At 43.7% G+C, this 25,608-nt stretch overlaps 1 protein-coding gene across 9 annotated transcripts in view; it reads left to right on the top strand.

Annotated features, from left to right (window-relative positions):
• Positions 1–25,608, top strand: part of LCTL (lactase like) — a 241,435-nt gene that overhangs the window by 14,520 nt on the left and 201,307 nt on the right. For 6 of the 9 annotated variants that reach the window (XM_029590227.1, XM_029590210.1, XM_029590244.1 and 3 more), the window contains one exon: positions 20,197–20,367. In XM_029590227.1, coding sequence (XP_029446087.1) covers positions 20,283–20,367 — 85 coding nt within the window. In that variant the 5' untranslated portion in view covers positions 20,197–20,282. Of the gene's footprint in view, positions 1–11,265; positions 11,285–11,312; positions 12,083–16,910; positions 17,053–20,196; positions 20,368–25,608 lie in introns of those variants that run through there. The other 3 variants (XM_029590261.1, XM_029590236.1, XM_029590253.1) reach the window with 3 other exon arrangements.

Here is a 25,608-nt window from a genome sequence, read left to right as displayed (position 1 = left end):
TCACCTCAACTATCAGTAAAGACGGAAACCACACTGCTTTTCTGTGTTTTTTTTGGATATAACAAACTGTTCATCATTGCTGTTTACAAGGACAGAAAGGGACTGGAACTATTGCAAAAGGGCCTTGGAACTATCATTCCCCCCAACAGGGAGCCCTGGAACTCAGAGTGAAATGCTAACCGTGGAAAAACTGAGAGAACTATGTGCAGAAGGGGTCCATCATCACATCTCCTTTTCTCTGTGCCCGGGTGCAAGTTAAAGGATTCTTCCCACATAGGGGTTATGCTCTTATTGTACTTGAGTAAAGAAAATGTGCACTAAAGTTCAGCACAAAATTTTTTTTTTTTTTTTTTTTACTGATATCTCATTGCATCAGAATCTGTTATAAACAGAAAGAGGGCAATGTTCACAGAAAGAGAGATAACTGTAGAGGCTGGAGATAAATGAATTATAAACAGGTGTTTACAGAATTTTTCCAACGATAAGCAGACTGAATTAACCATTTCATGTGGATGAAGTCTTCCACTGAAATCGAAGAACCTCTCTAGAGCTTTGAGCTCTACTAAGTATGTGTGAGAGTTCCAGTGAGGGCATTGCTTCGTGAGCCTACCGAGTCATATTTTTTGTCAGAGTACAATAAGGATGTGTCCTCAATCTCTCCAGATATTTTTTCAGAATCCTTTAAAATTTGTTTATCTTTTTCTTTATTTCTTCTGTTTTCCTAACTTTTAGTTGCCTTGTTGCAATGCAGCACCAACAGCACTTTGTAGTGCTACAAAAAAAAAAAAAAAGACTTTTGCATCCTCAAAATTGCTGGCACAAAGAAACTGCAGTGAGCATTTCAAAAACTGTATCTGTGATATGATAAAATCCCTTAAGGAATGTTATCCTTGCTTTGCTCCGGATATGCCTATTGGGGTAGACACTCAAGCTCCAGGGCACAACACATAGAGGAACTGCATAAATCTCTCAGAAGTGGCAGTAGATCCTCCCCTTGCAGTGCAGTCTCATCTGCCTTGCTGGGAAATGAGTTGAGCAAGAGCTGCTCGTGAACTTCCCCGTTGGCCTACATTGGGGTCGAGTGATTACAATTTCCCTGCATCAAAGAAATGTAAATCAACATTGGCACTGTTGGTGCAAGGTACATTGGTGCGCTCAACGCATGGCGCACCAATGGACGTTCTTGGTGCACCAATAGACGTGCACAGTGCGTCAATGAATGTGCTTGACAGGCAAGGCACTTGATGCACAGGAATCATCAAGATACTGAGAGCAGCTGTATGCAGTCCACTCTAGACCAGCTGTTGAAGGGCTTATCTTTTCTACATCCTTCTATTACCATATCACTCATTCCTTTTGGGTTAATAGTGGAGAGCTTCTAATTAGAGACTCCAGCTCTGGTATGCTTCATACTGTCACTTTCCTCAAAAGAAAAAAAAAAAAAGAAACCTCCTATTTAGGTGCAGGAATCTAGCCTTGCCTTGTGGAGGATATTCCCCCCCCCCCATCTATGCCAGGTCAAAGAACACATCAGTCACTTGAACAGATTGCAGGTCTTCTGAGCAATTTCTTTATTTCATCATCTAAAGAGATAGAAGGAATAATCCAGCTGCTCCTCTTCCACTTTGCTACAGCAATCCCTCAGACCGGAATTCCAAAATCACCCATGGGGGTGAACACATCCTCAGAACCCTTGATACAAGATTCTTGACCTTTTTACTCAATGGCAGTGGAGTCAAGTTGTTTAGATGTGGTTGTCTAGGGATTTTCCACTTCAAGGTAACCAGAAGAGCCCCCTGGTTTGCCTTCATCGTTACTGGGGTCCTGGGTTAATAAACCCTCACTTTCAGGAGAGGGTTCTACAGATACATCTTGTAACTCATTTCCAGATATACCTGACATTTCACTGGAACACCTGTCATATTCAAAGTTTGTAGAACAGATGGAGACAATGCTTAGGGCCTGATTTTCAAAAGAATTTACATGCTTAAAACTGGATTGTACATGTGTAAATACACTTTACCTGCTTAAAGTGACTTTTTAAGAACTGCCACAATATATGCTATTGAATCATCCATTGGTTTTACCTATTTTAAATACACTTAACGAGGGTAAATCGTTTTTGAAAATTGCGATGGATATGTGTTGCGACCGTCACTTCCTGATGGCTTCACTCCACCTACCTTTCCTTTTTTACAGCTCCTCCTGCTCTTCGCGGATGCCTGGCTGCCGCGGCGTCCACCTGCCATCCTCTCCGGCGTCCCCGGACCGGCTCGGGTGCTGCCTCCCACCATGTTCTACAGTTAACTTAGGGTGTGCGTGCCGCGCGGCCCTCATTCTTATTTCCTCATTGGCGCGTTCCTCAGGGGTGTCCCCCTGTGATGATGTCACGCTTCCCGGATATTTAAGCCTACAGTTTATTGCTAGCTGTTGAGTTAGCAAGGGGTGATCCTTACGGATGGGATTCGCTCTCTGTACCCAGCTACTCTGCCTTTCCAATTTCCATTGGACTCTTTCTGCTAACGGGGTACCTGCTCCTTGGGGGCCTCTTTTGCTTCTTTCAGGTTGCTATCAGGTAACCGGTATTTGCTCCTCGAGGGCCCTGACCCGCTGCCTGCATCTATCTCCTCTTCTACTTGGAAGAATTTGCTACAGATACCATCAGTGAGTACTTCTACCATCCACTCCTCAGAGCTGTGTCCCTGGAACCAGGTACTCGCTCCTCGAGGGCTTGCTTCTGTGTGTTCAGAGCTGAGCCTGACCTGTGGCCCCTCACGGGACTTCCCCCCCCATGGGCGTGGTCAGCTGCCACAGTGTCCAAGGGTCCACCCAAACCTCACTAAATATAACAAGATGCAAGCGAGATCAATGATATGAGCTGGAGGTTCAGGGGTATTTTCCGGCTCTGCAGAGCATGAGAGTGTGTCAGCGCGGAGATTTTTCTCAGCCGGGCGGTAGCGTAGTTCAAAGTTGAACCATGCGAAGAAGAGAGCCCAGCGGGCCTGTCTTGCATTCAGTAGTTGAGCCTCTTTCAGATGTTCTAAATTCTTATGATCGGTGTAGATGGTGCCATTTCCCCGGGCACTCACATGCTCACCGGGGAGTACCTCCTCAGTTCCTCTTATCCCTCGGGTATCTTGGAGGGCTTTGCTCAGTTGTTCAGCAGTCATATCTCCCCGTCAAATTCCCGGGGGAACCACTGTATCTGCCTGGTTTCCACCCATCTCATGGCCTGGTGGAGCTGGTCTGCTTGGCGCACCAGGGCTGAAAGAGATATCCAGGGTCAAAGGAGACTGTGTTCGCTCAACATCCGTCCCCAGCGCGACCACGTATCCCGGTGTGTTTGTTGGAATCGCCGCAAAGAATCTCCCGATCCTCGGCTGGATAGTTTCCAAAGGAGAGGAGCTTGATACAGCCCCCCTCAATCTGGCCTTCCTCTTCGTATGTGGCATTTGGAGCTGGAAATTAGAAATAAGGTAAGCCGGTCAGGAACTCTCAGTCAACACGTCTCACCCGGCGGCCATCTTGAGACCCTCAGTTAGATTTTTTTTAAAATAATTCATAGGCTGATAACAATCTAGAGATTGGAACATTCAAGAGCCTGAGATTCTTCCCCCTAAATTGATTTTCCAGGGCCTCTAATTGATTATGCAACTGCAAATCTATCTTTTTTTTTTTTTTTTAATTTTTAATTTATGCATTTTCTCGTACAATTACGTAATTATATCCAATATAGATAATAGTAATAATTTATAGAATTCTTATATCAAACAGCAGTATATATTTATCTGTTTTCCTAATAATTAGTGGTAATTCCTCAGGAAGGTCAAACAAATTCTAAGTGAACAATAAGGAAAAAAGGAGGGGATTAATCCCCTCTTACAGCAATTCAAATAAAGAGATACAACTGATTCCATTAATTTGCCTCGACATCCAGATAAACAATCTCTTTGAGCCTAGAAGATTTTGCAAATGTGACACTTCAAAATTATATATTTTTGATTCTGCCATAGCAGTTCGTACTTGCAGGGAAATTTTAAAGTAATTTTTCCCCCTTTCTTTTCAATTTCAGTTCTGAAATGCCAAAAACTTCCTTCTCTTATCTTGTGTTGACCTGGAAAAGTCTGGATAAATCCAGACCTTATCTCCATGAAATGGAACTGATCGATTTCGCATATATAAACGAAAAACTGTTTCACGGTCCATAGCAAAGGCGAAAGAGACAAGTAATGTGGCCCTAGATGTTATGATTGTATCTAGAGTTGCTTCAATTATTCCGGTCAAATTCAAAGATTTATCTTCTACTTTACTCACTAAAGCAATATTTGCTTTTGATGGAATGTAATACATTTTGGAAAAAACAGGCATTGCCTGTAAAGGCATTTTTAGAATTTGTTGTAAATATTCCTTAAGCATGTCTTGAGGTGTTATTAGCGCATGCTTGGGAAAGTTCAAAATCCTAAGATTAAGATACTTTAAGGTGTTCTCTATTTCTTCCAATTTTTTGTCATATTATTTCAGCTCTCGTGAACCTTTTTTTGCCATCCTTCCATATTTGTCAATCTTTTCTCCATATGCTCCATTTTTTCATCTGTTTTAGCAAGGGAATTCTCAACATTCTGAAATCGTTTGAGTCCATAGTTACCTTTGTCAGTGTTATGGTTATTAGTGTTTGGGTGGATCCTTGGACACTGTGGCAGCTGACCACGCCCGTGGGGGGCAGTCCCGTGAGGGACCACGGTGTCGGGCCAGACTCTGGACACACAAACACAGATTGAATCTTTTATTTAAACAGCTGTGGAAACCACCAGATGTGGCAGTAGTGAGTAGTAGATGTTGAGCCCGGCTGGGCAGGTATCCCACAGGACGCTGGAACAGTGGATCCTCTGCTTGGCTGTGCTACAGTGGAAAGAGACTGAGAGTTATGAGTACACAGTGAGAAATATACAGGTTCCCAGGTAGAATAGGTGAAGCTCTGAGACAGGGAGAGCAGGCCCTCAAGGAGTGAGTAGCTGATCCCTTAGAGCAGGGAGACTCAGTGGTATTGTACTCACACAGCGGTTCCACTAGACGAGAGGACTGGCACTGCAACAGAGGGCAGGCCCTCGAGGAGCGAGTACCTGGTTCCAGGGAAGCAGTACTGTGGAATAGATGGTAGTTGTACTCACAGATGGATACTGTTAGTGAAGTCTTCCAAGTAGAGAAGATTGTAGATGCAGGCAGCGACTCAGGGAACATGGGCCCTCGAGGAGCAAGTACCGGTTCCTGATAGCACCTGAAAGAAGCAGAAGAGGCCCCCGAGGAGCGGGTACCCCGTTAGCAGTAAGAGTTCCAGAGAACGCTGGAGTGGCAGAGTAGCTTCGGTACGGTGAGTGAATCCCATCTGTAGTAATCCGAGTTGTTGCTAACTCGATTAGCTAGCAAAAGAGGTAGGCTTAAATATTCAGGCAGCATGACGTCATCTCAGGGGGACGCCGCTGAGGTTCGTGCCAAAGAAGAAATAAAGATGAGGGCGGCATGCACGCGCGTACCCTATGGTACCTTGGAGGAGCATGGCAGGAAGCAGCACCAAAGCCAGTCCGGGGACACTGGAGAGGTCGGTAGACAGATGCTGCGGCAGCCAGTAGTCTGAGGTGAGCGGGAGGAGCCGCAAGAAGAGTAAGGTAGGTGGGGCGAAGCCGTCGCAGACCAACGGTCGCAACAGTCAGGTCAACTATAGCCTTCTCTAAAGCTTTTACTGCCTGCCAGAGGGAATCCAATGTTATTTAGTTGGTTTATCAAAAAGTATACACCCATTACTCAAAGATCCAGCTTCTCTTTCCCTCATTGTTATCTAGCTCCTTTCTCCTCAGTATTAGCTTGTATTTGAAAAAAGTCAGATGGAATTTATTGAGGTGGAGGAGGAGTATTCGGGGCTCCGGGACTTATAGACATTTCTGCCTGGAAAATAGGAACCCGTTCTATTCCCAATCCTTCAGCAGCTTGCTCTACCGGACATTTTTCAGTTGCAGAAGTGAAAAAAGTCAGAATCCAAGATTGAGACGGTTCAGGCAAGGGAGAGGATGTAGCCATTTCCCTAACCTTAGCCTTCCATTTTGTATGCGGCATTATTTATCAAGGTAATTTTACTAATCTCGACTTGCTTAGTTCGCTTTTAATCTCTAACAATCTTACAACCTGCCTGGGTGGAGGGTTTGGTGGAGAATAATAAATTATATAAGGTAATAATGTTACTCACGATTCCTCTAGAATAATTTTCTTTTCATTTTCCAGTTTCTTAATAACTGGCAAAATTCTTGGACAAAGCCACGCACCCCTTAGGCGTGCGCGGCTTGGGCGGTGCGCCGCATCGACATTTCGTCGCAAGAAAGTCCGGTTTTGTAGTTTTCAGGAGTCGCGCATAATTGACATCATAACCAGGAAATTGAATCGCTGAAGTCAACTCTCGGGCCGGGAAAGTTTTCCTCACCCTCCAGCAGCGTCAGTGAGGTAATTATGCGGTTTCACCCAATCTTCACTCTCCACCACCTCCTGCAAATTATTGTTAATTTGAGCCCCCCCCCCCCCCCGGCTTGTAAGGTAGATATTTGAGAGCCCATAGTAGCAATTAAATTATCAACTAAATCAAATCTTACTTCATGCTCTTGCAATTTACATTTATTATCTTCTGTTATTCCACTAAGCCGAGACACAGTAGAAGACACAACTTTTTCTACTCTTTTAACCAGTCTACAAATATCAATCAAAGCAATGTCTCATGGTTCTTCACCCAGTTCAGGTATATCATTAGAAAGCAAATCAGTTGGTACTGGAGCTCTTGCTTTAGAGTCTGCTTTATCACAAGAGGAAAAAGAGAGAGAACCACTCACCCTTGAAGTCAAAGAAGTTACAGCTGGAGGAGTCTCCCTTCCCAAGTGAATTTGAGAAGTGGAAACAAGGCATGACTAATACAGCAGAGTTTGAGTTACTTGCTGCTTTTGAAACGAGGGGAACAGGTTTTTCCCAAGAGTAACTGGAAGTGGCTGTTGCACTCTGCTTTCGGAGGCTGTGGAGGCAGTAGACTCACCCCCGGGACTTGAGGCTCCTGAAGAACTGGAAGCTCCCTCATTCACCTCTGTTGGGGTAGATGCCAAATTGGTTGGACATGACGGTCTATTGGACCACTGACATCTTGCTTTTCTTCTTTATCCCATTTAGAAAGGTGGAAAAAACAATAAAGCAAACTTTCCCCAAGTGGCATGCCCCTTAGGCTCGCGTCTTCGGCAGTGCACCAGTGTCTGCACACCACTGCCCTATTGTTTAAAAAGGCTTCAGTCCCTCAGATGATGTCTCAGTTCAGTGCCAGCAGGAAGAAGGGGGGAAAGGGGACATCCAATGCCTGCTCTCACTTCTCTCTCACCGTGGGCCCCAGTAATCACCGCAGCCCCTTTGTTTAAATAGAATACAGTCCCTCAGATGACATCTCAGTTCAGTGCTGGCAGGCACATCCCTCTAACCGTGGGTCCCCAGCTTTGAGAATCTTTACCTAATGCTGCATGCCTCCATCACTAGGTGATTCAAGTTCTTTCCCATACCTGGACGACTGACTAATCACAGTAAGCTCTTGAGAATAAGCATTACTTTCCCTACATAAGCCCACCTGTTTTCTATAAAATTTGGAGCATTACTGATGGTGGATCGAACTCATACGCAAACTACTGATCTCTCGGCATGACAGAGTGATTTTAATTGCATCTTGAAATATAGTAGCACTCTTAATTATCAAGGCCAGATTCAATGATGATTTATTTACTATGGCCTTTGAATGACTGACTTACTGCGAAATTTGTATCTACTGCCTGTATTTGATTTATGTGAGTTGGTTGGTTTTCTTTGTACACTGCTTTGTAGTCTCTTGGGTGAGGTGGTTAATAAAGTTGAGATAATAAGTGACATTGTGGAAGGGCTAAAAGGAAAAGGGTGCTTGTTTGTAAGTGACATGAAAATTTGCTACATGGTAGATAAGAAGAAAGGAATTTAAAACTTTGGAAGAATGTCCAAGAGTATGGTGACTGTGCTTTAATCATGTAAAATTATGCATTTGGGATGCAGAAATCCAAAAGGGAAGACCTAGCAGTAGCCACATTGGAAAGAGACATGAAGATCTTCATCTCTGATGACCTCAAGGTAACCAATCAGTTTGATAAAGAAATGGGGAAAGCTAATTGTATGCATAGAGAAAAGTATCACAAGTAGAAAGAGGGAAGTAATATAACCTCTTTACAGTTATCAAGTGAGACCCCATTTTGAGTGTATGTTCAAGAACATTGACAAGATAGAGGCAATTCAAAGGAAGGCCATTTGCCTAGATTTATATAAGCCATATGTAGAGACATTGAAGCCAAAAATGCACACTCTCTAGAACAACGAAAGCAAAGTACTCCTGGGGAGGAATTCTGCTTAAAAAAAAACCCTGAAAATTCTACAAAAAATCTTTTTAAGATTTTAAATTCTGCAAAATTCTGCACATTTATTTGTCAAAATAACACAACAAAAACACGGGCTCAAACATACACTCTCAGGGCCTAGGCATGGGCCTCGTATTCAGCCACTAGCAGGATGAGGTCCACCGGTAGCCACAGTGGGGGTGGGATGAGAAGAGGTAAACAGGGACAGAAGCAGATGTCAAAGGAGGATTCATATTTCCTTTTGTTCTATCCAGGAGTCGACAATCTATGGTACGTGTGCCATTGCACTAGACTGACTTCCGCTGCTACTGAATCAGGCAAGGCATTGCACAGCTAAGCAGACAACGACTGTTGCCGCCACTGAATCAGGAAGCTAGCTCCAAGCCTCACATGCAGCAGAAGAGTTGCATTTAACCAAACATCATCTCCTGCTGCTGTGAGGGCCAGTCTTGTACAGCAGGAGATGATGTATGGTTAAAAGCGACCTCTGCAGCAGAAGTCAGAGTCCCCTCAGCTGTCCAGTGCCATGTCACATTTGTCAAAGGCTGCGGACCTCTGGCCCAGAACAAATGGAAAAATGAATCCCATTTGACCTCTGCCCCTGTCTGTGTTCACCTGCTCTCCCTTCATAACTCCACCCCCCATCCCTGGCCTAGAAACAATGGAAATATGACTCCTCCATTGATTTCTGCTACTGTCCATGTTTACCTCTACCTCTTCTCCCCAACACCACCTACCATTTATTCCCCTTTCCTTTTGAGAACTGTCATCTTCAAGGGTCTGTAGCCTGCCTCTCTCGCTTTCCCTCTCCCTCGTAGTGCTCTCATACCTCCAAAGGAGGCACTCCTTACTTGCTGATTATATGGTACTGGGCTGGTCTTCAGGCAGTGGTGTTTGCAGTGCGAACTTCACCTGTGCCGCGCTACCTCTGTGTGCTTCCAGGGATCATGCCCTTCCTCTTCCGGCTGGCAAGCCATTATTTGCTGCGATAGCGTTGACAGCGGCGGTATAGCTTGGATTCTGTGAGGCGAGGGGGGGAAATCTGCGGGAAGGACTAAGCAGAGCTATAAAACCAACATATAAATCTAGCATGCTTCAATAAAGTACCAGAATGCAACATTTCCCATAGAATGAAAAGTTCAAAAGCAAAGGGTCCATGGGAAACCTAGTAGTGTTTCCCTGGCTGGAGACAGAAAGCCATACTGATTCCAATAAGGCAGATAAACTTTATTTAGCAAGCACAACTCTTTAACAGTGGACTGCCTACATTAGCAGTATTTACTTACACACACACACAGGGCTGTAGACTGCCTTGCTTCTAGTCATTGTACACTCACTCCCTTCTGGTTTGGACAGAGCGCTTTACAAAAGCTGCCTTCCTCCTGGAAGCATAGGGGCTTCCTGAACACAGCTGGGCTTACCCTCTTATGCTCCTCAGCTGGTCTCTCCCTCAGGATTCTCCAAGCCACAGCAGGGTCCCATCCAAAGAACTCTCTCCCTCTGTGGGATTTAAGGTGGCCCAGGCCCCATGCCTGGTGCCGCACAGGTTTAAAGGGGGAAAACGGTCACTCTGTCGCAGGGTCATTTATATGAAGCTGAAGTGAGGGATACTGATCAGGAATATGAGTAAATATTTTTAACTGACAGGGTGGTAGATACCTAGAATAGGCTTCAGTGGAGGTGATAGCAGCCAAAACTAAAAGCAAATAAATATTTATTTTGATTCAGTTCATTTGCTGAACCGAAATACACATAACCACCCCCTCCAAACCCCCCCCCCCCCCCCCGAAACTCGCTTGTTTAGGGTCTTACTGATATGAGTTCCCAAACCCACCAAGACACTGGGTCCTGGGCCTACCTGACTTGGTGGAGCCAAGTCCAGATGAAGCCTCCTCAGTCCCTACTTCCCATAGCTCTTCTGTGGGATTCCAGTCAGAAGAAAGGGGCAGGAATAATCTTCACTTACTCCTGTCCCACTGGAATCCTTTTAAAAATGGTCCTAGCCAGACCTGAGACTGATCCCAAATATGACATCAAAACTGTGCCAGTTTCGGGGCTAGCTGTCACCATTTTCTTGTACAGCTGTATGTTTGTAACATCTCCAGTGATATATATAATACTTTCTTCTATTTCTAGCAAGAAAAGAATGTTCTCTGTAGCTAGTGAGATAAGCAAGTCTCTCTTTGAGTTCAAACCTCATGTCTCAGGTAGGGCAGCCATTTCCGGTCAGGGTAACTCAGTATGCTGCCTCGGGGTATGTACTAAAGAAAAAGGACATTGCATAAAATATTCAGGAAAATCAAAGGAAGCCGAGGTCTCAAGGTACTCTGATGTCATGAGTAAAGTTGTGTTAATATGAGAAGCAGCATGCTAAAGTGAGTCTAGGAAACAGTAAAATGGAGGAGATTGCGGCAAGGCTGGATTAATGAGGCGGATACTGAAAAGAACATTAGCTGATCAGAATATGCTGTGGCTTAAAAGGCAGATGGTAATCTGTAAGCTTGCACTGCGGGGAGACATACATATGTTTTATTTTACAACATAAACAAAGCATAGAAATACACAGTAGAATTTGTACAACAATCAAAATAAGATAAATATGATCAGCAGTTGGTGAAAAGCCAAATAAGCTTTCCTACCAAGAAAAAACACGGGCATCTTGCAATAGGTTTTCAACAGTGTGTTGTATCTTCCCATTCATAGGTATAATTCATATGAGTGGAGGTGGTCCTAAGATGATTAAGGTAGAAATAGAGTGCTGTAAAGTTTAACTGTGAAATGTCTCTTATTCTCAGGTCAAGATGTTACGAATTCAGAAGGTGGACCCCTGTTCTGAGGTAGGGTGGTACTACCCAAACGGACAGAGAACCCGTTAGGTTTCTACCGTCGGAGGGCAAAGCTCGATGAGATGAGTGTTGAAAGAAGACTTCACCTTGGAAGCTCGTGATCCCCCCCCCCCCCAGGAAGAGCCTGTAGAGATCCGGCTGCTGGAACTTACGGAACTCCCTGAAGACTACTGAAGGTCTGGACGCAGGCGCCTCCTGCAGGTCGTGGATTCCAGACGGCTGGCGCCTCCAGCTGGTCGTAGGTAGTCCGGGAGTAGAAGTCGAAGAAGAATCCAAAGCCGGTCCAGGGGTCGAAGTCCAGAGAGCGGTCCAAAGCCAGTCTGGGAACAGACGGGAGTAAGATCTGAAGCCAGTCCAGGAACAACACAGGAGAAGGGTCCGAAGCCAATCCGAAGTCAACGCCAAGCACTCACCACAGCCGGTCCGAAGGTCAGGAGCCACAGAATCAATCCAGCGAGGAGCAGAAGCGGGACGAAGAACCAAGCGAGACCAGGAACAGGAAACCAGGCACAAACCTCAATACCAAGGCAAGGTCTGAGGAGCAGACCTTGCCTTAAAATACCTAAACCTGAGGGAGGAGCTTCAGAAGGGAACCACGACACTTCCTGTCGTGGCCCCTTTAAATCCTATCTTCAGCCGCGCGCGGCTCTAAGGCAGCCAAGAAGGGGGAGGAGTCCTAGCAGCAAGCAGAGCCCTGCGGGCAGCCAGGCAGCGGCCATGGCTGCAAGGAGAATGCCGGCAGAGGCTCCCTGCCCCTACAGGAGCCTCCTAAGCAACCCGACGCCGCGGGTGAGTGTTTGGTCCCGGCTGTGGCGGTCCACGGCCGGCGGCCATGATAGTCTGCCCCGGTCGCGGCTTGCTGTGGCCGGCTGCCATAACACAAGAGATAATTTTTGATTGCAGTTATTTTGTTCTCCTGAAACAAAGATGTGATTTTCTATCTCTGAAAGCAGGGGCAGAGCCAGAACTTAATTTTTTGGGAGGCCCCAGGTTTACATGGATGGGCACTGTGACCAATCCCTCTCCATCCTTTACCTCATCTCATATGGGTCTTCACAGCAATAGCTACATACCCCTTTTAATTTCTGGCAGTCTTCCTGGTCTGCCTTTGCTTTTTCTCATGTTCTTCTGTGGTTAAGGCAGCTACTTTAAGTATTAATCTCTCAAACTGCTGAAGGGTAATTATGCTTCCACCTAGCCCAGACATTCCTGAACTTTGAAGTGGCTGAGAGGAGGGGGAGATAAATAATTACCTGCCAAAAGTAAACAAAGACTTTGATGGTTTTAACTTTTACATGTCTAACCCAAGGACAGTGGTGTTTCCTATTCAAGTGAACTTAAAGGCGCATGGAATCATCAGCTGGCAGTGATTCCAAGGTCTTCAGACCCTCTAACTCCTGCACCTTTAAGTGGCTGACTCAGATGGGACATGACACTGCTGCTAGAGGGGTGGAGGCTGAGCCAGAAGTGAGGAGGCACAGGCCCCGAGGCCCCCCTATAGTTATGCCTCTTTCTGAAAGGTCTAGAACTGTCTGAATGCTGGTATTCCAAGGTCACCTCCAGAAAACCATAGTTCAGGTCTGAGCCTACCTATGCTAACACGGTCTTCCCTACTTGTTTGTTTATGCTCTTCAGTTGGTATAGAATGCGGCTGCCCGAATGGTTTCTGGAACTCCATTACAGGATCACATTACTCCAGTTCTGTTTAAAATGCATTGGTTCCCTTCCCTGTCCTATGGAAAGTCAAATTTAAAATCCTTACTATGTTTAAAAGAAGTTAATTGCCTTGCTCCACCCTGTTTAAATTCTTCTCTCAAGGTTTACCATCCTACTCGTTTACTGCAAACTTCTCAACAAAATTTACTTGACATATCCACTGACAAACTAAGGGGGTCATTTTCCAAGGAGTTACCGCAGTAGATAATTCCGCAAATCGTGCTAACAGCCGTTAACGCGATTTGCGAATGCAAATTTTTAATTTTGTATTCAGGGGCGGAGCATATGTAAAGTAGGAAAGAGTTATAGAGAGAGAGAGAGAGATGCTATACTGTCTCCTCCCTAGACAGGTATTTGTATCCCTATGGTAGGCCCACCTAGTAACTCGAGGTGGGGATTAGGTAAGTGTGTAGGGGGTTGGGGGCCACTTTCACATTCAACATGAGACGTACGAACAGAACAGTGGTCTCTTGTGAAGATTTGATGGCCTTCGGAGTGAGGAAACTCACTCCAAGATGAGATTTGGGCAATGTTCTCTCCACATTGCCCAAATCTCATCTTGGAGTGAGTTTCCTCACTCCGAAGGCCATCAAATCTTCACAAGAGACCACTGTTCTGTTCGTACGTCTCATGTTGAATGTGAAAGTGGCCCCCAACCCCCTACACACTTACCTAATCCCCACCTCGAGTTATTAGGTGGGCCTACCATAGGGATACAAATACCTGTCTAGGGAGGAGACACTATAGCAACTCTCTCTCTCTCTCTCTCTCTCTCCTCTGCAGGATGCTGATCGTGAACCGCGATATATACTGGCAATGTAGCTCAAATTGGGTTAAAAGCGTGTTGCATAGCTGTTATCGCAATTTGCGATACACATGCTTATTTGTATAAGGTAACACCCCTTTTTGGTATCCCATGCGATATTGGAAAATGAGGCCCTAAGTTCAGGAAAATCTGTTATGTATTGCAGACCCTCAGTTATGGAATGACATTACCAGAATTTATAAAATCTGCTCCAACTTTGTCCAGTTTAGGAAACTGATAAAGATCATGCTGTTTTCCCAGGTGTTTGAAAATGTATAGTATTGCTATAACAATCATGCTATTTCAATTTGTGTCAACTTAGGTTGATATTTTTAGAAGGCCCATACTGGGTGATTTGGAGTTGAAACAAAAGTAATTTTGGCTGCTCTTGGTGTTGGTTGCCAGCAGATGGGAAGATCTTGATGTTATATTCTATTGCTTGTCTATTGCAAGTGTTTGAAGATTTTTTTGTTTGTACATTAACTGATTTTATAATTTTATTTTTATGTAACTCACCTTGAATTGTTCATAGAGCAGAATAGACATGTGTTAAATAAATAACAGGTCTTGTGGGATATTAACAGCTTCTATTTTAGCCATAACATGTCACATGTGTTTTATCTCTCGCATTTCCATATTGCCCACAGTCTATCAGATTTCACTGGCGAGAATAAGACCTTGCCCTTATTCCTTTCATTGTACTCTATGTGCTGCAGAAGAGTAAAAGCAGACTATATACAGAAATAGACTTCTTAGACTGTGGGTTTTCTAAAACACCCCTAGAAGAAATGTGGACACCATGGGGAAGAAGGGAGATGGGGACAAACTTGGAGAAGAGTTCAGAATTGGCAGCATAACAAGGGAAAGAAGTAACAGAGGATTTGAGAAATAAAGGAGAACCTAAGGGAGACAATACAAACAGATGTGAGATGTAGAAATTTATGAAATAGAAAAAAAAGAGACTCAGTAAAGAATGGTGAAATATATATATAGAAAAATGAGTTAAATGGAACAAAGTATGTAAAGATTAGAATAAAGGCAGCCAAAAGAAAAATAGGAGATACAACACTAGCAAAGAAAAGTGATACCAGAATCAGGAAATGGAGAAAAACTGGAAATCAAAACCGAGCAATGTAAAGCTCAAAAGGTTTTCATTAAAATGATTAATTTGTTACATTACAATATTTAATAGTGAAGATAATTGTGAGCAGATAATAGGAAGGGATGTTTTCAGTATTTGGACACTGATGCAATTTATTCTATTTATAACAATCGAGAAACTATGATGTGGGGCCAGCCTGGCCATACTGTGCACTGTCATGCCAAAGACCCCAGTTCGATCCCTGAGTCTGGTCTTCTGCTCCTTGAGTTTGCTGGGGAATGCTGCAGAGGCAGCATTCACAACTGGGGGGGGGGGGGGGGGGGGCACGAGGGGAGTTGTGGTTATTGCTGAAAAGTGACACCTAGTGGCCAGAAGCTGGGCCTATGATTTGTAGGGTTCTGGAAGGTGCCCCGGTACATGGCCTCTGGCCTAGGACTGTCACAGCAATGACCAGCCTAGATGTGCTGGGAGGACAGAAAATAGGGGGAACAATTCACGTGTGGTTGTGAGTAAAGGCTCATGATGCCAGATCGCAGTCTTGCTTCCGACTGAGCTGGAATTACAAAGAAGCAGGAGGAAAATTGCAGGGTAAAAAGTAAAATAAAGAAGAAAGTTGCTATGTACAATATAGATAAACTTTATATCCGCACCTGGTCTTTTTTGCTGTTTTAGTACAAAACCACCAATTATGTATGCATGCTCTAAAAAATGTGACGGTAACTTTTAAACAGCCACGCGGGCGCACATGTAGGCGTGTATGGCGGCATGTGTGAATGGACTTGGCCATTCTATTACATACACATATATTTGTACGTATGGTATAAAATCGGCTGCACACACATACATGAACATACAAGTTTGTATGGATGCATGCTTGTGCATGCAAATGCCAGCTTTACCACATAAGTGGGGGGATTTAATTAGATATGTGTAACGACACAATTACCAGTTTCCCCAATCTGTTCCCAGTTCACCCAGGTAAAGGCTCCCAACTTCCTAACCCTTCTATTTAACCTTCCTCTCTTTCACCCTATTAGCCCCAACCCTTCAAACCCCACTGACTAGCCCTAATATTTTTGTTTTAAAACTTACATGCCATCCATAGCAGAAGTAAAGTTACGTGGTAGGGGACCCCAGCGAGCGTAAATATGTGCACATTTTAAGTGACCTTCTCAGAACATCCTTGCTCGCCCATTCTCTGCCCAGCCAATGCCCACGCCCCGCCCATTTTTTAACTTTTTGATTTGTGTGCGTATTTGGATGCTTCATAAAATCCGCACGGCGTGCGTTCGCCCAAGACATGCATGTATCTCCCAGCTTTGGAGCACGTAGAGCTTTTAAAATTGACCTTTGTATGTGCATATTCATCCACCATTATTAATCGAACAGTATATTGTTAACAGTCCACTATAATATTCTTACACTGCTATTTAGGTATTTTGTTACTGGCATGGCTTTCATATCTTCCTGCTTCCTTTCCTAACATTACCATCAACTAATATTATTAGGTTAATTAGCATAAATGTTTTTTTTTCCTTAAATTATTGATCAGTTGCACATTTTTAGCAACCCCTCTTAATTTCTTTTGTTAACCTTAGAGTACATAATTTTCAGAATCTTGGAAACCACAACTTTAAAAAAAAATAAAACTTAGCTATCCTAGAAATTACATATTTTAATTGTTTGTAATTGTACCATTTAATTGACATTCTGTATGAGGTTAAAGCAGATAATGGACCACCCATTATTCTAAAGTCAAGAATTCTACTAATGTATAGATATTTTATGTGTTAATTCATATATGAAAATGTATTCAATGATGTGGTTTCTTGACATAATATGATGGCATGAATCTACTATTAGTATCAATTTTTTAATACTTTTAAATTTTGCAGTGTAGGTTTCGCAAAATTGGACCATCATAAAAGAAAGTATTGAGATTTTGGAAATAGTGCTTCATCACCAAGTTTAAATCCTGAAATGAAGAAAATGGTTATCAAGAGAGTAACTCTCTCAAGAACCTCTTCAGATGAGGCTTCTAAAAAAGCTGTCAAATTATTCAAATCTGTTGGAGTAACAGGAAACCTTGCTAACCCATCTTTCTTTTGAAATGGGAGGAAAGTACACTTATTAAAGGTATTTTATCCAAGGGAATTTTTAAATATTTTGTAAAATATTTCCTCAAAATAACAGATATAGGTGCACCTATAACTTTCGGGAAGTTAATTAACCTTAAATTCAAGCGACGTGAATAGTTTTCCAATACTTCTATTCTAGTAGCAATATTAAATCACTCATGAATAATCGTGGCATTTACTTTTTGTAACTCTTTTATTTCAGAACCCATAACTTGAATATTTTGAGAGTGATCTAATAAGAGAGTTTGATCATTTGTCACCATTTATTTATTTTGAATTCTTATATACCGACATTCTTGTAGGATTTACAAATCATATCGGTTTACAATACAACAGAACAATCGCGTCTAAGGCGTTACATTAAAACATAGCGTCAAAAGAATAAAATAACAGAACAATCGCGGCTAGGGCATAACATTAGAACATAACGTCTAGTAGAATATATAAATATGAATACATAAGAATACTTCGAATAGGGGACTTTAAGGAACATTGGCACTTTAGAACATTTAAATCATTAATAGTAACCTTAACTTTAGCACTTAAGTAGAATAGTTCTGGTTACCTTAGAGTAACAGATGGCACAGGGTGTGGAGAGAGGGACAGGGCAATGTGTAGAGATAAGAGGTGGGGCGGGGACAAGAGATAAGGGGGAAGGGGGGGGGGGACAAGAATTAAGGGCTGTAAGTCAGGAAGAAAAGAGAGGAACAGGCTAAAATAGTTGGGGAAGGGGAGATCCTAGAACCCAATTATGTCCTTTAACCGGTGTCAGAATGGTCTTGGGATTCCGGGAAGGCTTGTCTGAAAAGCCATGTTTTGAGGTGTTTCTTAAATGTTTGATGGCAAGGTTCTTGTCGAAGCTCCGGTGGCAGAGAGTTCCAGAGGGTGGGCCCTGCTGTTGAAATAGCACGCTTTCTTAGTGTGGATTTGACTGGTGGGGCGTAAAATGATCCTTTGTATGCGTTTCTAATTGGTCTGTCTGATGTATGAGGATGGAGTTGAGTGCTTAGTTTAAGATGGGCGAAGCCATGAATGTCCTTGTGTATCATCATTAATGCTTTGAAGGTGATCCTAGATTTAATGGGAAGCCAGTGAAGGAAATGAAGGATGGGCGTGATGTGGGCTCTCTTGTTTGAGTTGGTGAGTATCCTAGCCGCGGCATTCTGGACCATCTGTAGGGGCTTGATAGTTATCGCTGGGAGCCCTAGCAGGAGAGAATTGCAGTAGTCTAACTTTGTGAGGATAATTGATTGAACTACTAAACGGAAGTCCCTAAAATGCAGGACAGGTTTCAGATTTTTGAGAACTTGTAGTTTGAAGAAACAAAGAAACCATGTCTAACTTAGTTGAAAGTACTTCCAGCCTTTGAGATTGTTCCTGAGAAGCTTTCATAAGCCCTGCAGTCAGGTCCTATAAAGAGTCTAGTGTGACCACTACTGATCTTTCCACAATCTGAGGGGATGGAGGTATGTTTGTCGATGTAATTGTACTCTTGGGGGATACATTGTCCAGATGTTGTTCTATACCCTGTGTTCTTCCTACAATTTCCACATTCACCAAAGATGATACTTGAGACCCAGTTGCTCCAGATTCCCTGACCTGGGTTGGTTCTATGATTCCTTCTACTGGGAGTTTAGCCATAGGGCGTTTCTAGCTATGAAAAAAAGAGGTTTTGGATAATGGAGCGTCATTTCTTCTTCGCTATCCTTCAAAATGTATTGTTAAAAAAGGGAATAACATAATTTTTTTTCAATCCAGAACAATTGGGTAGTTTCTTGAAAAACTTAAAGACCCCCCAGATGTGAAAGAACAATATATTGTAGGGCAGGAAAATATAAATATTGAAGTGGGTTAATCACTATTTTTTTCTTTCTAATTTGATAATTTGCATAGATCTCCTTACTATGGATTTCCCCTTGTGACAGTTGAGATCGTGTATTTAAATTAAGATGTAAAATTATTGTTTGTTTGTTTATTTTTTTTCTTCTGTTTTAAATGACTCTTTGGTAAAAGATCTCAAATAACTTACTGTACAAAGAAGTATTTGCTTTGTATTTATCAAAAAATTGAATAAATTAAAAAAAATAAATTTTGCAGAGCTGTAAGCCTGGAGAAAGGCAATTGAATTCTTCACTTGCCCCTCTCTGTGTGGCTTTGAGCAAGTCACTTTGTCTACATGTGCTCAGACTTAATAAGATTGGAAACTCTTTGGTTCACAGACATTGTAATCATATGAATTTATCATCTACACTAGGGTTATATAAACATTTTTCTTATTGTTATTTTTGTTTATTTTATTAATTTACTTTCTCTAGACAACAAATGGGATCATCATCCAATGTTTGAAATCCTTGAACACAGAATAATTCTCAGAAATAATTTGGTCTTATATTATAACTCTTTTATTTCTCCAGAAATAAGCAGCTATGTGGCAGAATAATTGCAACAGTGCCATCTAGTGTGTGATTCTTAAAATGCCTTCAGCCTGCTGGCAATAGGTATCCTGATAGCCAGAGGCTGATAGCATGCCCAGAAGAGACAACCCTTTCAAAATTGGAAATAGAGCAGTTCGGTTTCCTCCAAAGGGACACCTTAATGCAACAAATCGAAAATTGCATGCACTACTTAAATACAAGTTGTAAGCTGTGTCTAGAAGGAGTTTTTGCAGCACTGAAAATTTAAATTGCTAAAAATAAATAAATAATAAAATACTTATTGAATTCATACCTGCTTCCAACAGACTCAGTAGTCATACCATAAAACTCTTTGCATTTAGAAGCTATAGTTATGTTTTGTTGTTTGTATTGGATATGACTTATTCGGCTAAATCATATAAGCTGCTACTTAGCTGGATAAGTTATATCCGGCTAAGTTAAACCTGCGCGTTTGCAGTTATAACTTATCCAATTGACTTAACCAGTTAAAAACGAATATCTGGTAAAGGAACACCACCCATATCCACCCACTACCTGCCCACTATCACGCCGACTAAGAGATAGCTGGATAAGCGATTTATCAAGTTATCCATCTATCGAGTGCTGAACACACTTTCAGTATCAGGCCCTACATGCATTTAAAAAACATATGATGTTTTACAGTGATATAAAATCTAATTTAATCTATATTTACTGACATTTGACAGGATTAGAAAGCTGACACATTGGTGCTACTCAATATAAAGTAAAAACAGAAGTAAGAAGAGATTGAAGATCTTCACGGCTCATCACAATGACTTCAGACACACAGCTCCACAGTTATGCGTTTCCCAAAGGGTTTGCTTGGGGTGCAGCAACGGCAGCCTATCAGATTGAAGGTATTGCTTCCCATTCATTTTCTGATTTTCCTTAGTTAACTTTTATTTATTTAGATTTAGCTCCTACCTTTTTAATGGTAGCTCAAGGTGAGGTACAGTCAGTATTTCCTGTTCCCAGGGGACTTACAAACTAAGAGACCGATGCAATAATCATGGGCAGAAAGCGGGCGCTGAACAGCCAGCGCCCGCTTTCTTAATGCTCCCCCAGGCGCCTCTCCTGGAGGCACCATGCAATATTTAAATTAGGGGTCGCATTAGCAAGGAGACACTAGGGTTGCATGCTAACGAGAACCTGATCGGCTTTGGCCGCATAGCCAGGAGGTTCAGGAAACGGACGCTTGTCAGTTGAGCATCCATTTCCTGCAACCAACTGCTGGAGTTTGGGTTTTTTTTTAATTTTTTTTTTTTATGTTAAATTAGTTTGGCTTTTCCTCCTACTTAATATTGCAACAATACTGCCTCCTACTTAATATTGCAACAATATTAAGTAGGAGGCAGTACAGAAAAGCATTTTTTTCTGCTTTTCTGTACTGGTTTAAGGAACGCTCAGCAATTAACGCCTTGTCCGGGCAGGCGTTAATTTCTGATCACAAAAATGTCGGTCCTGGATGCACTTTTTTTTTTCTTGCATCAGGAGTGAATAGCTAATAGCTTCATTCACATGCATTTGCATGTGATGAGTGCTATTAGTTTCATTCCGCATTGGACATGCATTGAAGAGGCGCTAATTCCTTTATTGAATAAGGGGATTAGTTAGCGCTTCTACAACCTGTGTCTAACTGCGGGTTATACAGTGCGCTTGGCAGCTACCACAAGGTATTTGGAATATCGTGCAGTTTTTTTTCCTGTCAGCAAATCTCATGCAAATGTGGGTCACCTTGAGGTTCCTGCTGTAAAATATTGCAACTTTTGTACAAAGTTGGAAGAAATAGTTATTCCTCTAGAAATGTAGCTATTTGGGATTTTGTCCTAAATATCACGTGGAAATGGATAATTTTGCATGCTCTTTTTTCCCCAAATTCCCCAGACACACACATCTAGCTCTGATCCTATTCATAAAATCCTTATCTGCCTGGTCATGCTTCTTCTTGGCATAATGTTTGGCCAGTTTATTGTGGTTTTTGCACACTGGATGCTTGAGGCTGCTAACCCACCATAAAGAACTGAAAAATGTCTGGCATATAAATGTATCAGAATATGTTGTGCCTCGCGGCCGCCCACGACCGCAACCCCCTACCTGATTCACAGTGTCGGGGAGTCCGAGCCGCTCTGCACTGCTCCCGGGACCAAGATGGCCGCCCTGCCCTTAGGCACGAGGCCGCGCCTCCTCTGAAGATTTAAAGGGGCCTCGTCCTCCAAATTGCCTGCACCTGCTCCTATGGGCTAGGCACAGGGGAAGTATAAAAGGAGACTTTCTCCGCCCACTCCTTGACTTGGCAACAAATCTGCTCACTCTGGTGAGTCTCCTGGTGCTTCTGGTTCCTGGTTCCTGCTTCTTCTCGGACTTCTCTTCGGTGTGTTACCGGACTGGCAAGCGGCGATCCTCTGGTACTCGACCCCGGACTTCCTTAACGGACCATCCATCTTCAAGGACCCACCTAAGTCCCAGCGGCCCGGGTCCCTACGGGCTCCTCCCGGGGGGGGGGGGGCCGCGGGCTTCCAGTGGTGAAGATCCAGTTGACCCTTACACCGACTTCACACCTCTTCAACCTCTCAAAAGTCCATCCAAGTCCCCGGCGGCGGAGATCCAGCCAGTCCCAACTTCAGTTCCGCCTCGCCACCCAACGGGGGAACCTGAGGAGCTATCTCCTGAGGTCGTACCAACCTCCCCGTCGGTCCAAGGGTTCACGTCCCTCCTGATCATAACAGATTGCCAAGTCCATGAACCTGGCAGAGGAGTCTGCCTGCCAGGCCATCCCCAGAATGGCCCAACCTATGATGGACCATCAAAAAACCCTGGATGCCCTTGTCTCCGCAGTGGAGAACTTGAATCAACGCTTTGAGGCATTAGGACCCATGAACCCCACCTTGCCATCTCCGTCTCTGGCTCCCGGGTGATTTGCCTGCCCACACCACCACGCTTTTCTGGGGAACCCCAGCCCTGCAGGGGTTTCATTAACCAGTGCAAGATGCACCTGCCTGCAGCCGACCCTATTTCCCGACGACGCTACCAAAACCACCTTCATTCTCTCTCTCCTCGAAGGGAAGGCCCTAGAACAGTGATGGCCAACCTTTTGCGCTCAGTGTGTCAAAATTCATAAAAAAAAACGAGCATAACTCGGGTGTTGTGTCACTGCTAGAAAAATCCATAATTTTGTGATATTTGTAGCTCTAATATTAATAACAAAAAGTTATAATTGTAATATATGTAATACAGCTTAGTAGTCCAGTCTTTAATATTGTCCAAACTAGACTACTGCAATTCTCTCCTGTTAGGTCTTCCACTATCATCCATAAAACCTTTACAGATGGTATAAAACGCCGCAGCGAGGCTACTCACCAACTCCAACAGAAGAGACCACATCACTCCAATTCTGCACTACCTCCACTGGCTTCCCATAAAAGCTAGAATCACCTTCAAGACATTATCAATGATCCACAAGGATATTATGGGAAGCTCCCACCTACATCTTTCCTCGCAACTCCGCCTTCACTCATCAAAAAGACCTATCAGATATAACTACAAAGGTTCTCTACACACTCCCCCGATTAAAACCTTGCTAGCCAAACGAGCATTCTCCACAGCTGGGCCCACCCTTTGGAACTCACTTCCGCCAGATCTTCGACTCGAAACTTGCCATCTAACATTCAAGAAAAACCTTAAAACATGGCTCTTCCGGCAAGCATTCCCGGAATTGCAGGATCATTTCGACACAGGACAAAGAACAAAATAGCGCAATATAAAGTCCACCGCTAACTTAATACCCCCAGGAACATCAGGACCTTATTGCTTGTTTTAAAGTAACTCTACACCTTCTCTGTTCAATACTATGTTTACTGTTTAATGTAACGACCTTATTGATTGTTAAATGTAATGCTACACGTTCTCCGTTCAATACTATGTTTATTGTTTAATGTAACGTCCCCCCCGGCGACAGTTGTGTTAAATGGAAACCGACTTGATTTGATATATATATATCAAGAAAGTCGGTATATAAAAACCCTAAATAAATAAATAAATATGTTCTGTATTTATTGATAAAGCAAAAACAAATAATTCTTTACCTTACCTGCTTAGTGACTTTTTTGTTGCTGAATTTCATTGGCTAAATCTTCAATTAAAACACTCTCTCCCCCTCCACCACTCCCCCCACAAACTTTTACTCCCCTGTATATACACACACACACACACACACTCTCTCTCTCTCTCTCTCTCTCTCTCTCTCTCTCTCTCTCTCTCTCTCTTCCCCCCCCCCCCCCCCTCCAGGCAGGCACCCATGCATTTCACACATACACCCCCATGCAGAGTCCCATTCATTCACATGCACACATTAAAGGCAGACCCCCCTCTCTCTTTTGCCAGCAACCTAAGAACCTCTCTCATTCCTCTGCTGCCACTGTCATTGCTGCCGCATGGCTATTGGGGAGATGCCGATTGCTGCTACTGACACTGAAGCCCATTCTGCTGCCTCCTCTGTGCAGGCCCCGTGGGCTTCCATTTTCTCCATGCTGATCTCGTACATTGTGAGATCCGCATAGAGAAAGTGCTATTCTTGCACATTCCCAAAGATTACATGTGCCAATCACACTTCTCCAGACCCCTATTTTGGCTGTATATCTTGCTACTGTTGATATAATACTAATAAAAATCATTTAAATTAAAAAGTAATTTTATTTTGTTTTTTACCTTTGCTGTCTGATCTTCATTTTCTAATTGGTTGGTCACAGGCTTTTTTTTCCCACCTTCCCTTTCTTATTTTTTTTTTTGCCACCTTCCCTTTCTTATTTTTTTTTTTGCCAATTCCTTTTATATTGTCTTTTTTTCTGTTTCTTTTCTCTCCATCGTCTTCCCTCAAACACACAGGTTCTCATTCTCACACAAACACAGGCTTTCACTGTCACATGCTCTCTCTCATACAATCATTCATACACACAGTCTCTCACTGGCACATGCTGTCTGACTCACACACACAGGCTCTCTCTCACTCCCACATGCTGTCTTGCTCAAGCACAGGCTCTCACTCCCACATGCTGTCTTGCTCAAGCACATGCCGTCGCTGCAAACATGCAGGTCCTCACTCTCACACACAATCTCTCAACTCATCTCATACACGCGCACACACACACACACCCCCTCTACAGACCCTCAGCCTCTCTCTCACATCTGGGCCTCCTCTTCGCGGGTCGTCGCAGGATGGGCTCTGCGGCAGCCCTGCTACCAGGCCTCTTCCTCTTCTCGGGCTGCTGCAACTTGGGATTCGCGGCTGCCCGTAAACGCAAGCGCTGCTCCTCTTCTGCACACACTGATGCTTCACCTCCTTCCAGCCCACGTGGCTCCGGCAGCGTTTACTTCCGGGGCCGCACAGGCAGGAAGGAGGAGGAGCATCAGCGCGTTTAAACGTGATCTTTTTCTTCGGGCCGCGGCCCCTGCCTATCTGCCTGTCGCTGCGCCCGGGGGCATTGGGGGGGGGGGGGTGGAGGGGTCTGGAGGGTGGGGGGATACTAAAAAACTAGTTTTAAAGGGTCGGCGCAGCCGATTTAAAAAAAAAAAAAAAAAAAAGGCTCGGCACAGCCGATTAAAAAAAAAATTCACGATAGTCCACGAAACGCTGCATGTGTCAGCAAAACGTCTCGGCGTGTCACCGGTTAGCCATCACTGCCCTAGAATGGTCTTCCCCCCTGTGGGAACGGGATGACCCCGTACTGAGTAACTTGAGAGAGTTCTGGGAGCTTTTCTGAATGAGTTTCAGTGATCCCACTCAGGAGGTTTCCGCTGGGCCCAAACTTCTCCAACTGCATCAGGGTTCGAGATTCGAGAATGCTTGCGGAGTTTGCCATTGAGTTCCAGACCCTCTCTTCAGAGCTCGGTTGGGGCCCAGACTGCTTACGAAACATCTTCCTACAGGGACTCAGTCCAAGAATCAAGGACGAGCTCATGGGTCGGGAGCTGCCTAGGTCCCTGAATGCCCTCATCGACCTGGTGGGGTGTATTGATAGACTCCATCAAGAGCGTTGCCAAGTGGCCCAGATGGCCACAAAAACCTCGACCTCCTCTAGATGTCCTCGACGCTCACCTTCTCC

The sequence above is a fragment of the Rhinatrema bivittatum genome, chromosome 1 (assembly GCF_901001135.1).
Source record: "Rhinatrema bivittatum chromosome 1, aRhiBiv1.1, whole genome shotgun sequence".
NCBI lineage: Eukaryota > Metazoa > Chordata > Amphibia > Gymnophiona > Rhinatrematidae > Rhinatrema > Rhinatrema bivittatum.
This window is presented reverse-complemented; position numbering and strand designations above follow the sequence as displayed.